Genomic DNA, 14,050 nt, shown 5'->3' with positions numbered 1-14,050 from the left:
GGGCTTCCCCACCTCCCCCTTTTCCTGAGGGGTGATTGGAGCAGCAGCAGCCGCTTGCCCTGCTTGCCCTGATGCTGGCGCCCACGCCATCAGCGGGTGCGAGTGGGGCCAGGGCCGGCGCCGAGCACAAGGGAGCAGCAGCGGCGGGGCTGCCGGCAAAGAGGGGACCCAGGCCATGGTGGGAGGGGCCGGCTGGGGGACCACAGGATGGGCTGAGACCTGCCCCTGTGCCCACTGCAGCCTCGCAGCACACAGTTCCTTTCAAGGGGCACGAATTTGTGCGATGGGTCCCTAGTCATTAATAAGGAGCCAGTCAAGCTTAGATCAATTATGAAAACACACACAAAACAGCACCTCTATAAATCACATCTTCAGGTGTAGCTGGAGGATTTAGAGATTACTGAATGTATGATGAAAGAAACAACTACAATCTAGCTTTGATGACTGTAGAAAGAATTATTTAAACTACCAATAGCTGCAATTTAAAAATATTAAAAAAAAGATGGGCAAGAATCTTGAAATGGTTCACAGGTCAAATTTTCTCTTAAAGAATAAGTTTTTCAAATATTTAATTTCTTCTATAACAACTTAAGTTGGAGTGAGAATGGGGAAAGTAAGAAAATATAATACTGGAGAAAATATCTTAATGTTTAAAAGTGTCTTCATTTAGTAAAGAAATAAATACAAGTAACAAGAACTCACCAAGCCCCCAAAATGCATGTTAAAAAAAGAACATTCTGAATATAGGTATTATAAGTAAAAATGTAAAAGAAGCAAAACAGGATAGCACATTATAGCTTAAAAGAAGTATTCATTACAAATTTCCTAAAAGCACGTAAACCAAGAGAATTTCCTTGACAAACAGATGCTTCAATTCCGTTCCAAAACTCAACATCTCCTTCTATATAAAGTCTGCTATTGCATTATCTGGCAAAAGCTTTATCAGTGGTGACTAGTCCCCGGGAAATCCATAGTGCAACCCAGCCAAGGAGGCGGATGCATAGAAAGGGAATCACAATCCTAAACTCCCTCGCTCGCTGGCAATCGATGCAAAGCCCTGGTGCGCAGAGGGATTCCTGAGCTGCGCATCAGGGAGAGAGCCAGGAGCCAGCTGCAGATGTCTCACCACCTTCACCTGCTGATTACCAACTACCACAGAGCTCCTTTCATGGTGCCAAGTCTCCATTCACATTGCAAGAGGAAACGGTTTTCTCCAAGTCATACAAAATGACCAAGGGCTCTCCAACTAAACGGAAACCATCTCTATGAGGACTCCATAGACTTCAGGAGTGTCTGCTACGTCACCATTTCCTTAAGGATGGGCAATGAACTGAGCTATCTTCTGTGATAGAGGGAAATGACTTACTATGAGGCAGAATCGTTGAGCTGGTACTCCCTGGATCTGCAGAAGCAAGCCTGCACGCCACCATCTCGCCATAGCCGTCTAATCACTCCTGCCAGTTCTGGGGTCATGACTCCTTCCTCAGCACTGCCAGCTAAGACAAATAACTGTCGGGCATCATCCTGCAGAGAGAGACAGATGGTTCTCCAGTTCTTAAAGACGTGACAAGAGTCTCTTTTACACACACACACACACACACACACGAGCATTATATGTTATATTATTTCTAAAGAGGCGTTGAGTCTCACCCCATCTCCACTACAGTCAGAAGTGCAGAGCTGAGCTGAGGAATGGTTTCACGCCCCTACCCCTACCCACCCCTCCTCCACAGACCACCATCCCCTGCAAAGATCTCTTCTGACTGGCCTACTAATCTCCATCCTGGTTACTCATACATTTTGGCAGGGGAAAAACTGGCCTGTGAGACAGACACGTGTAACTCATTTGCATTCTGTTCAAGGAAGCCTCCAATAAAAATAGAAATGAAGACTAGCACGTAAGAGGTAAAGTCTGCACACGTCCAAGGAAGTAAAACCAGTTTAAGGAGAAAGTGTTCTCTTCCTTCCCCTTCAGGTCAGACAGGAGCAGGAGGCATTCTGGAAGTCTGGAAGCCTCGTCGGAGAAACAACTGACCAATCTTGCTTCCCCACAATAGACCTTCTTAATAAAGGTCTGTTCAGAGGCCCCTCTCTGCAATGAACTTCATACCTTCACCCTAAGCAGACATGAAAACAACCTGCCCCACACCCAGCTCTGTTCTTTCCCATTCACTCTCTAACCAACCATAAATAACTAGAAGGATAATAGAGGAACTATAAATATAAATTCTTACACATAAAAGAGAAAGAGAAACTTGAATTCTATAGCTCAGTGTAGTACAGGGCCACAGTATTCTTGAATACCAAAAATTGCCTCTAAAATTTAGACATGGTGTTCAGTCCTTCCCAAGTATATTCTGGGAGAGCGATATCTGCCTTAAGTCTCTACACCTCAGAAAGCAGAGCTACATGTCATGGCTCTTTTACATCATATCAACTTGCTATCATTCGCTACTGTAAGATCATAAACAGTGCTGTAAAGGAAGTGGGTAAGAGTTATCCCAGAACCTCTCCTCTATCCCACTGCCTAAAGACCTGACAAGCGAATACCTCCCAAACAGATTGCTGACACTTCTCAAATGAGCACAGAGTCCTTTGCTACATCTGACCTTGTTGCTTAAATTCATTTCCCTAAAACGTGAAGCAAATTTTGCTTAACTGCATCTACTGAAAAAGAGCAAGTGGAGCGGAAACGAGAGGCACTTACTGCTCTGGCCGCTTCCCCAAAGTCAATCTTGAGCCGCCCCATGGCGCGTATGATGGCAATAATGGACTGTATCGTGTTGCTGTAGACAACCACTTTATACTGTTTACATTCTTCCTCCGAATAGCCGTCCTCGTGAATGATTCTTGGAAAAGAAGAAAACCACAAATCATCACGATGGAGCTAACATGAAAAGACCCTATGAACTTCATGCATGATGAGGAAGTGCAGTCTTACAAAAGGCCGTGTCTCAACTTACTTCATCTGCTTCACAATGGTGCTTTTACCAGATTCTCCAGCACCTGAAAGAAAGGAAAACCAAATGCTGAATTCATCTGGAATCAAACACAAAAGCATGAAATCAACAAGAGTAGTAATTCCAGATTAGTGGAAACCACAGGTCCCGGGGAAAACTTTGGTGAGGCTTTCTATCAGGAAAAACCAGTGAGCTTCTCCATTAGTTTTTTTTATACTTTACATAACTCAGCAACCAAATAAAATTCATTGACAGTGTCCCAGGGCCTACTGCATACCACTTGTGAAAAGCAGGCATTCTCCAGGAGACAAGCCAACATCTCTAGGAACTCACCCTCTACATGAAACAGGATCAGACACTGAACACAGGCAAAAATGAAATGATTCATGTTGGCCTAACCATGTTGATTAATTCCTCTGCCAACCCCAGGGACCTGAGGAATGTTCCAAGAGCAATCCTCTCAGCCATGGGACTAGAGTTCAAAATAGAAGCAGAGGAGGCACTGTCCCCAGCACTTTTTCACTCTATACCCCCCCCCCCCCCCCGGTTCCCTCCTCATCCAGCGAGAACCATTTTAATGACCACAAGTGTCGGGGGGGGGCACTGAACTCCTTGAGATTCATTACACCTGCATTTCTCTAGCCAATTCATTTTCCCACCTTCCAAGATGCCTGTTTAACACTGACCCCTCTCAAACCTTACAAACCCCTTCCCACTTCTGACTCTCAGCTGGCGATCCTGCCTCTCTTTTAACTGGAAAAATTAAAGAACTAAAAGAAACACGCACACATTTTCCCATACCCAAACCCACCAATGTACGTGTACCTCCATGAATACTCTCTACCTTCATCAATGGATGAACTGTCTCTGCCAATGTCTAAGACCAATCTCCTCAACTGTGCACTTCTCCACCTCGCTGTACCTACTCAAGGTCTTGGCTGCTGCAATTATCCCATGTCACTCAAATACCGAGGTTTCTCTTCCTACTGAGTCACTCTCTTCAGTATACAAAGTTACTCGATCATCTTCCATCTTAAAATCAACTCATACCCCACCTCCTCCCTTCCGACTCCACGGGCCTTCCTCTAGCTACCTCTCCATGTTTTCTTCCCTTTATACCAAAACACTTGAGTTGTCTACACTCATGTTCTCCAATCCTGTGCCTCCCATTCTCTACCTGACCCACTCCAGGCAGACGTTCATGCCCACCCCTCTACTGAAACCACTTCCCCAGGTCTCACAACTTCCATGTTAACAAATCCAACGGCCAATTCTGTTCCTCATCTTATTCAACCTCTTAAACACAACTTGTCCACAGTGATAACTTCTCCCCTTGAAATCTTTTCTGGAGCCCACATCCTCCTGTCTGAATTCTAAAGGTTATTATTTCCTCAGCCCTCTTCTCTATCTGCATTCATTCTCTAGAGCATCTCATCTAGCCTCTTGGTTTTAAACACCGGTCATAAAGTGATAATAATAGTTAACATCTAGTGAGTACCGAGTGCCAGACGCAGTTCCACGCACTTTGCTTGTATTAACCCAATGAGTACAATGCCCTGTGTGGTAGATATTATCATCCCCAGATGAGGTACATACAGCAGAGAGATGTTAATTTGTCCACAATGACAGTCAGTAAGCAGCAGAGCTAAAAATGTGCACTCACACAGTTTGGCTCCAGAGTTGTATACTGCCTCTATGCTAATGATTTCCAAATTTAGATCTTTAATCTTGGCTTCCAACCTTGGCTCGACTCATATATGGAAACTACCTACCGGCATATCTATCTCATTGGCTTTCTATTAGACATCACAAACTCACAATGCCCCAAACTGAGTTACTGCTTCCCCACCTTCCCACCAAAGCCCGCCCCATCCTGTTTCCTCATCTCAGTAAATGACACCAGCACTGACTCAGTCGCTCAAGCTAAAAATGGTAAGTGACATATAATTAACATACAGATGAAATGTGGGTGTCAGTACCAATATGCATATTAAATATTAGGGACGTCTAATTTTTAAATAAATAAATATACAGTTCTAACAGGTTCTTCTCGCCCCACAATGGATCATGACGAGCACACTGGAAACCACAGGTGATTACTGCAAAGACTTCCTAAATGCTTCAGACCTTGCCTTTCCTATGGTCAGTGTTCCACTCAGTGGCAGGCATGAAATCTGTAAAACGTAAATCAGATCATGTCACAACTCCACCTCAAATTCTCCCCTGCCTCCGATGACATTCCAAGTAAAATCCCGGGCCAGGAAGGCCCACTGCGCTCTGGCCCGTCCACCTCTTCATCGTCGACTCCCGTCATTCTCCATTTTGTTCTCTCTGCTCTGGTCAGACAAGCTTTCTTGCTTTTCCTCCAACGTACCAAACAGGTTCTCAGGGAGCTTGATCCTGACTCATGGTCTCTGCCTTCACTCTTCCCTCTGCCTGGAGTAAGTGTTTACAAAATCTGCTTCTTCCTTCCGAACAGCCTTCCCTGACTAATCTTCCTAAAAAGCTCCATCCCATTCGCCCTCTCCCCTCACGCTGTCTTGTCTTTTCTGGAAGCACTGTCACTTCTTCACATTACAGACGTGTTCATTTCCTCTCTTCTCCACTAAAATATAAGCTCCATGATGGTTTATGCATCCCTGTATTCCCAGGGCCTAAAACTGGGCCTGACATAAGTTGGTCATGCAAATAAATACTGCTGAACAGATAAATGACTAATGTTTAATATGTATGATCTTTTACTAAATATTTCTCAACTCCACCAACCAAAAACATTAGTGAAAATAAAATCCAAATAACTTAAAAATTTCAGACATCTACATTTTTACAGAATCAAACAGGATTTTTACCTGTGACATTATCTCTGTTCTTATCACCTAATCAATTACCAGGGGTAGCACTAAAATAGTTAATATTCAAGTAGCACACAGAGAGCTTTGTAAGGACACTGTTAGAAAGAAGTGATTTCTCCCTTGCATATCTTAAAAAACACACACAACCTAATGATTCGATTTCAATTCTGGGGAGGAAAATATAAAACATACCAGTTATATGTTGCCCTACCTCTATGCTTTTCCAAGGCTACCTGATAAAATGTCAGTTTGTCCTTCTCTTCATTATGACACTATATATAAATATGTATGTATGTATTTGTGTATGTATTTTTTTCACCCAAGCTTTTATTAGGTACCCATTTCCGTCTCTTAAAAGAAGGCACCCCTTACTGACCACAGAACTGAGAAGGATTTGTTTCAGTGGGCGTTCCAGGGCATTTTATACAAATAAAGACTGATTTGCTTTCTACCAAAAGGCTTGGACCCATTCGGCTTCTAGGTCACCATGAAAAGTGCCACCAGCTTACCTTTCTTCCAAGTACGAAATCTAAGAGTCACCTGGAACTCACTCAGTCTTCTCTTCTTACATCAGGCTGAAACCAAATCTTCTTTCTCCTTATGCATTTCTCAAGTTAATCCTTCCTACTCCTCACATCTCAGCCTGACGCTGCACCTATTGTATTGCTGTAATTTTCTCCAACTTCTAGCTCAAAGCCCCCCTTCCTTCTCCTTCTTTCCAAATGCACCAGTTTGTCTCCTAACTATCCAAATTCTAACATCTTCTGTAACCCTTTATTAGGGCTGGACTCTTCATTTTCACCTCAATCCTCTGCGTTCCGTTGCTGCAGTAGTGAGTCCCCCTCTAGTAACATCCCACTCTTAGGTTTTCCCCACATGCTTCCCAGGTCTCACCTTCCCCTCCCAATACAGATACGGTGTTTGGACCTTCCTATTTTATCTACATCCTTTTACCTACCTTCCTTCAAAATTCACCACAGATTTAAGGGGAGATTCATCGCCCATCTTCCATCTCCCAGGGCAGCAATCATAAGGATGTAAAGAACGGGACCCATACAAAGGGAGTGCAATGCCAGAACCCATGGCTTTGGAGAGAAGAACTGAAGATGACTCTGTAGCAGAAGGGATGGAACTGGGCAGGGGGTAGGGTATATAGGAGAGCAAAGTCTGAAAGGTCCCAGAGACAGGAGAGAATGGGATCAGTTTGACTTAGAAGATTTATCCTTAAAAAGATCATCTTATATCAAGAGGCAGAAAGGATGAGGGCTAAAGCTAAGGGATTTCTGAAAGAAATAGGGCAGAAGAAGCTAAGTTAGAAGGTCCCGCTCTCAATACAAGAAGCAAGGCAATCTGCAGCAAATAAAGGGGTAGAATTGATGTAGAAAATCAGCTTAGAAACAATCAAACAGGACAAGAACTGTGTGTACAGGTTAGCATAACCACCGACAGTTAGATGAAAAACCATTTACAGCACGTACTCTTCTAGAATCATTATATTTACCTAAATGCACTCTAAGTTTTGTCTTTAGGAGCTCCTTGAGAGGAGACTCCATATCACATGCCCCGCTCATTTCTTCCCATCACACACACTACATTACAGAGCTGAAAGTTAAGAGATGCTGATGATTTCTTTTTTTTAAATTTATCTTTATTGCTTAAAGTATTACAGATGTCCCCTTTCCCCACCAATGACTCCCCTCCTCCCCCTTCCATCTCCTCTCCATGTGATGATTTCTTTGCACGATTTTTTTTAAGTCCAGGGAATTGCTAACATAAATAAATCATCATCACATGAATAAACATGTTCAGCTTACATACACACTGATTTTAAACCCCGAAAGAGGGCTGATCCTCGAAAAACAGTGTCACCTGACGCCTTCTCTTTCTTCCTCTTTCATTTTGACTAGAAGAAAACGTCAAGCCGGTCCATAGAGGGTGCATGCGTGTGTTCTGCTCCTTCACACTGCTGTGCCCTCAGGGATAGGATTTACTTACCTTCGAACAGTGCCTGACACACGACAGCATTCAGTGAATATTAACCAGCCATCACTGTGAATGCTGTTTTCACTGTCAGAATACCACCAGGTAACGTCAGGGCCCAAAGAATGTAATTGAATAAAAACTCCTTGGACACTGATGTTGGCTCAAAATCCCAACAGCAGCTGTTTCCCAACAATCAAATCCTAGATGGAATGTGGATTCACACTCTTAAACAGCAACTTAGAACCTAAAAACTACAGCCACCATGTCAAAGCATGAGTCATTTTCTCCACCCCACCCAGAGGAACAACAACAACAACCAAAAAAACCTCTCTTCCTTAAATAGACTTTCGGCTCTAAACGCCTACCACCTCCTCTCCCACACCTCTCACCCATCGGTGCCTCTCCAGCTTTTCCCTGCGTTTTGTCCTTGTACCACTACCTCGTGTGCTAGTGGCGATTCTTGTGGCACCTGAAACATCTCCGTCTCCTTCCTTTTAAGTATCTGTTTCCAGGGAGAAATCTCGAAGTGTCTAAAAGGCCGGGATTGTAGCTAGAGCACCGCCCCTCTCCTGGAGGTCTGCAGTGAGGTCCCCACAGGGCAGTGTGTGGATGGCCAGCCGTGCTAGACCAAGGCCCGCTCCTGGTCCCTCTGCAGGCCCATTAGCAGCAAACGGGACCACCGGACTAGAACAGACTTCGGTACCACAGCGGGTTGAAAACCTGACCAGCAAATAAATTTGTTTTTTCTTTCTAACGTATCCTCACTTTCATTTACAACTCAGCACTTAGAAGTATTTTCTTAGTAAACGGTGCCACGGCATAATAAACTCGGGAAGAGTAGACTTCGGTCCTAGCTCTGCATGACTAACTGCAGGACCTTCGGCAAGCCACCTGGCCTCGCCTGCCTGTCTCCTTATACATCAGCTGAGAAGGGCTGTGGCCCAGGTGCTCTGTGGCTGCACCCTAACACTATGGTTCTAATGACTCGATAAAGCTGACAGCAGACTCAATGTCTAGTTCTGACACACGCAGCCCTGAAATCAGACCATGGGTCACATCATCCTATTAACCCAACCATTCACAAGAGTGACCATAATCCCGTGATCAGCATGTCTCCTATCAGGCAATCAGGACCAAGAAGGGACAGAGAACAGAAAGCACCAGACAGTGCAGCACATGGAGAAAAGGGTGTCTGACAGCAAACCTCTCTTCATGCTCAAGGGGCCCTGTAACTACATAACCTCAAACCGGCGGAATATTCAAGTTAGCTGCTGTTCTTTAAAGAACGAATATCCTTCACTAAGGATCACAGGACCGCAGGCCATGCTCATTCCAATCACAAGATGATTGATGGCTCCCACTGATTCCTTTCCATTGTCAGGCATAGAGCAGCTAGCAGTGAAAATTCAGATTAAGGTGAAAATGACATTTCATTCAGAATGCTTTTCAAGGTACCATTCCTAATACAAAAACCGGTCACTTCTTAATTCAGTGAAAGAAAAGATTAGCAGAATTACGTCATGGAGCAAATAAAAATTGTTTCTCAGTCTTTTTTCCCCACTCACAAGCATTTCTTGTATGTGTCAAAAACTGCTGGGCAGGGACTTCAAATACAGATAAGCTTAGGAACGCATGGTCTCGTGGGAGAAGTTAGAAACTGCTTTTCGTGTGAAATTAGCAAGTTTCCTTAGCCTAAAATATCAGAATGCCTTGTTCCACCTGGCCCACTGTCCCTCTAAACCTGCCCAGTCTCTGCACATAAATATCCTTGAAAACCCTCTTTAGTTCAAACTTCCCCTCTCTGCTGAAGCCCGCGCCATCCTCTCTGCACATTATTATTACTCCCACTCTGGTGGCTGGCGTGGACTGTTCACTGCCTTTCAGTATCCGCCCCAGAGGTTAGTTTCCAAAATTAAGTTCCAAACTCGCCTTCCCAGCCACCTCACCTTACTGCGATCTCTGGCCAGCTCTGGCTCTTCTAAAAACCGACCCTCTCCCCGCTCCTGCTCTCCTCACTCTTCCTGAGCTGCGGACTGGTTTTCTTGGCCTTGATGAAATGGCAATGAAACTGTTTGGGACCTCCTGAACACTCCCGCACTGTCCTTCTCCCGCAAGGCACTCTGACCAGGCCCAGCCCGATCCTACAGGCTTGTGTCAAACACTGTCACACTCACTATTTGGTCAAATTAATGTAATGAATTGGGTTTGTGCTTGTTTAGGTCTCCAGTAGTCCTATGCTCAAAAGCGCTCTTACAAAGCGCAAAGTAGTGCCTTCTTTCTGTGTGTCCCACACCCCGTATCTAGCCACAATCTAGGACAGGTAGGCACTTAACTGCGGACATGATGGACGGCTTGAGTTTCCATGAGATTCAGTGGTTACCTAATCACATTTTGCAAATGCCAGTTGCAGTGGATGGAATTTTCAATGTGGGCAGTTAACAGAAACAGATTTCCATTCCTCTGCTATTTTTACTCAGTCCCACACCCATTCCTGGCTATGCCCTCACCTCTCACCCACAATTACACCTGACAATAAATGTGGACTCGCTCTCAAACCTCTCCATCCCCCATTTCCCTCGGCACCTCACTCTACGCCTGTCCCAGCTCCCGGCACCCACCGTCCACTTCAGTGACGCTGCTACGAATCTGTCCCGTCCACCCCGTATCCCAACACCTGAGAGAGGGCGTGAACCACAGGGAGTCCTCGTTAGATACCTGTTCAGGGAGTAAATCAGTGATGGCGAACCTATGACACACGTGTCAGCACTGACACGCGTAGCCATTTCTGATGACACGCGGCGAGGATGAAACATCTGCTGCTCCTGAGGATGAAACATTTGCGAAATAATTTTTTTTCCTCAAAGCGACACACTACCCGAGTTATGCTCAGTTTTTTTGCGAAGTCTGACACACCAAGCTCACAAGGTTGCCCATCCCGGGAGTAAATGAATGAATACCTAAGGGTGAAAGATGGCAGTGAGTGCGACTGGGACAGAGGAACCGGTCTCTTCTCCGAAAAGGTTCTTCTAGGAAGCCATTGCCAAAAAGGCTTAAAGGGCATATAAAACATTTCTGATAAAACCTGCCATGGCCTACATGATCTGGGCCACTCCCTCCCCGTGACTGATCAGGAAGTGAATACCTGAAGCAGGAGTCACCCAGGCCCGGCTGACAAAGGACCTGCACCCTGCTCGACCTCGCTCCCAAAGATGAGCAGGACCCATCAGACTCACTGAGGAAGCTGCACAGGAAGTGGAGAAACAGGAATCCTGAACTACCAGGCTGCGATGTGTGAGAGCCCAGGCTGCCATTATGGGGCCTTCATGCACATCCATGTCAGAGAGGGAAGGGCCCCGGGGAAGCTGGCCTAGGGAAAAGCGAAGACAGCCGTGCAGAGAGCCGGCCAGACGCCACGAGAGAGGAGAGAGCACACAAGAGAAGAGACAGAAGGCGGGGAAAGAGAATGGATGGGCCAAGGAGACAGAGGGAGAGGAAGACAAGAAAGCAAAAAGAAGCCGGAAGAGGGAAGACAACAGGAGCCTGGCCAATGCAGCGCTGCCTCAGTTCCCATGGCCCGACTCTTCCGTTCCTCCTGCTTTCCCGGAAAACCTCTCTCCAGGCTAACAACAGTTCCCGCCCAACTCCTGAGCTGGCTTGAATCAGTTTTCCATTCCTTGTGAGCAAATCAAAACATAAAAATAAATAAAAACTGAATGGAAGTAACTTTAAGTTCATTAGAATCAATTACCTTTCTTTTTGGCCTTTAAAAAATCTTAAGTTGGTTTGATTAAATATTGAATACATAAGAGGGAATAATTGTGACATGTGTAACAAAACAAACATCTGTGTGCCTATCACCCAGCATAAAACATTAAAGATGCCCAGTCATCTCTGAAGTCACCTGTGTCTCTTCCTAACATCAATTACTTTTCCATGAAATATTTCTAGAAGGTGAATATGCAATAGGGCAGGGGAAGGCATTAAAAAAACCCCAAATCCTAACTACCAAAATATGTCTGCCTTACACAACAGTATACGGTTTGTAGTTTCACATCTTTCTCCAATTACATGGGCAATCCTATCATTTTACAAGCCTTCTCTCTATATATAAAAGGCTAAGCGACTGTCCAACTGTCCGACCGGCGGGTAGGTATGACGCACACTGACCACCAGGGGGCAGACGCTCAACGCAGGAGCTGCCGAGCTGCGGTGACTTGGCAGCGGTGGTGGTGACGCACCCCGGAACCAGAGAGGAGGGACCCCGATTCCTCACGGGGCCACGCGATTCCACCTTCGGCCATGGATTATGTTGCTGGGCACTGTCGCCCCGAATCTGGTGGGGGAGGGACTGTGGGGGGTTGGCTCCAGGGCGTGTCTGGCCCCGTCTTGCCCAGTCCTGCCCTGCCGGCCACCTTCTAATTAATTTCCTTTCAATGTGCACGAATCTGTGCACCGGGTCACTAGTAAACTATAAAGCAGGAAGCTAACAGCCACTTTAACGTTCATAAATCACCTAAGGAAGATGTTGGTTTGATTAAGAGAGAAAAAGAGACAGCTCGCTTAGCCGATAGCTCTCCTCAAAACGCTATCACTTGAGAATATGAACAAGTAACTTGAGTGCTGCTCAAGAGCCGGTGTTCTCTTTGGGCAACTGGCCATGTACGTGGGACAAGAGTGGGTTCCTCCTCACTTCTGCGGAATAGAGAGAATGCCTGAGGGAGCGGGCACTTGTGAGCAAGGAGGGGGATTCGCCTCTGGCTGCCTCAGTATTCTAATTTTGGCTTCTGGTGAGTAAGTTTCCTTTCACTTCTTTGAAAGCAGGTCAACAAAAAGCCATTTGATGTTAACCCTAAATTATAGGGTTTGTACACATCCATCACTGAAGACTAATTTTACGAAGGTACATTTCTTACTAGCCCCACCTCAAAATTTTCTTGTGAGATAGAAAAGTAAAATACTCATATGAGCACTCTTCTAATCCCTGTATACCTCCCCAGCCTCACCTCCTCCATTCCTACACCAACCCTTCATTGCAGGCAAACCTGGTCATTGGCTCACAGATATCACTGAGCTTTTGTACGCACCAGTACCCCCTCTGTCTGGGTGCACTTCTCTCCAGTCTCTGCCTTAAGAGCTCCTATTTATCCTTCAAGGTCCATCTCCAACATCGCCTCCCCTGGGAGGACTTCCCTGATATGTCCCTTCCCCACCTCCTTCCAGAACTTGGCTACTCCTTCTGTAACCACATTCCACATACATTATCACTGTTTACTTGTGTATCTGCACAGCTCGAATTGCTTCAGAGCTCTATTCTCAGCTATTTGTAATCTCCAGGCCAGGAAAGCACCTGAGCACATATAAGACGATCAGAGATAGCTGATCATAAGCAGCTTAATAAACGAGGCTCCTTTGGACTGCCACACCGAAAGCCAAAAAGCTCAACTGAGAGCAGCCTGACAAGCGCCATGCGGTGCCCTAGACTGGATCCTGGCGCAGAAAAAGAACACGAGTGGAAAACTGCTCAAGTCCCAATGAAGTGTGAAGTTTAGTGTTGACAAATGTACCGTTGCTGTGTAAGATGTCTACATTAAGAGAAACCAGGTGAACAGTACATGGGAACTCTATGCACTATCTTGTGGCTTTTCTGTAAATCTAAAATTATTCCAAAATAAAAAGTGTATTAAAAAAACTTTTAAGTAGTCTAGAAAAAGTTGAAAGAACTACAAATACTGATGAGGACATGAATGTGAATTTTCATTACAACCATAATAACACAAATAAAAGAAATATACTTCTCTTCTTAGAAGTAGAAGAAGGAACGAAATTATTTTTTAACAACCCGAAATGAACTAAAATATGTGAGGATGTATTAATGCTGCAAAATGGTAAAAGAGATTTCCATCATAAGGAAGGAGTTCAATTTGTTATTTCCCGAAATGCATAACTCAACATTGAAATCACTTCCATAGAGCGTTTAAGGCTGCACTATCACATCACAGACATCAGAACTACATTAACTATGTAAATCACGGTAGTAATTACAGCATTGCCTCAAACAGAGCCCTGTTTTGAAGTTAATGATTCCCATGTCCTAACTTCAGGGAACAGAGGGGCCATGCTCTACTAAAAGTATGTTACTCTGAAACAATCTTTCTATAACTTACAGTAATTTGTAAAAGGTAATTCCCAAGGTCCCAGGCAAAATCCATTTCCATACAACACTATCCATTTAATAAGAAAAAGTTTTAAAAACTA

The 14,050-nt window shown here is 44.9% G+C and overlaps 1 protein-coding gene across 1 annotated transcript in view; it reads right to left on the bottom strand.

Moving 5' to 3' along the window:
• GNAI3 (G protein subunit alpha i3) overlaps positions 1–14,050 on the bottom strand; it is a 33,415-nt gene that overhangs the window by 10,641 nt on the left and 8,724 nt on the right. The window contains exons 2-4 of the mRNA XM_008147121.3: positions 2,964–3,006; positions 2,708–2,849; positions 1,367–1,524 (exon numbers count right to left, since the gene is read on the bottom strand). Coding sequence (XP_008145343.2) covers positions 1,367–1,524; positions 2,708–2,849; positions 2,964–3,006 — 343 coding nt within the window. The remainder of the gene's footprint in view (positions 1–1,366; positions 1,525–2,707; positions 2,850–2,963; positions 3,007–14,050) is intronic.

This window comes from Eptesicus fuscus, chromosome 22 (assembly GCF_027574615.1).
Source record: "Eptesicus fuscus isolate TK198812 chromosome 22, DD_ASM_mEF_20220401, whole genome shotgun sequence".
Lineage (NCBI taxonomy): Eukaryota > Metazoa > Chordata > Mammalia > Chiroptera > Vespertilionidae > Eptesicus > Eptesicus fuscus.
This window is presented reverse-complemented; position numbering and strand designations above follow the sequence as displayed.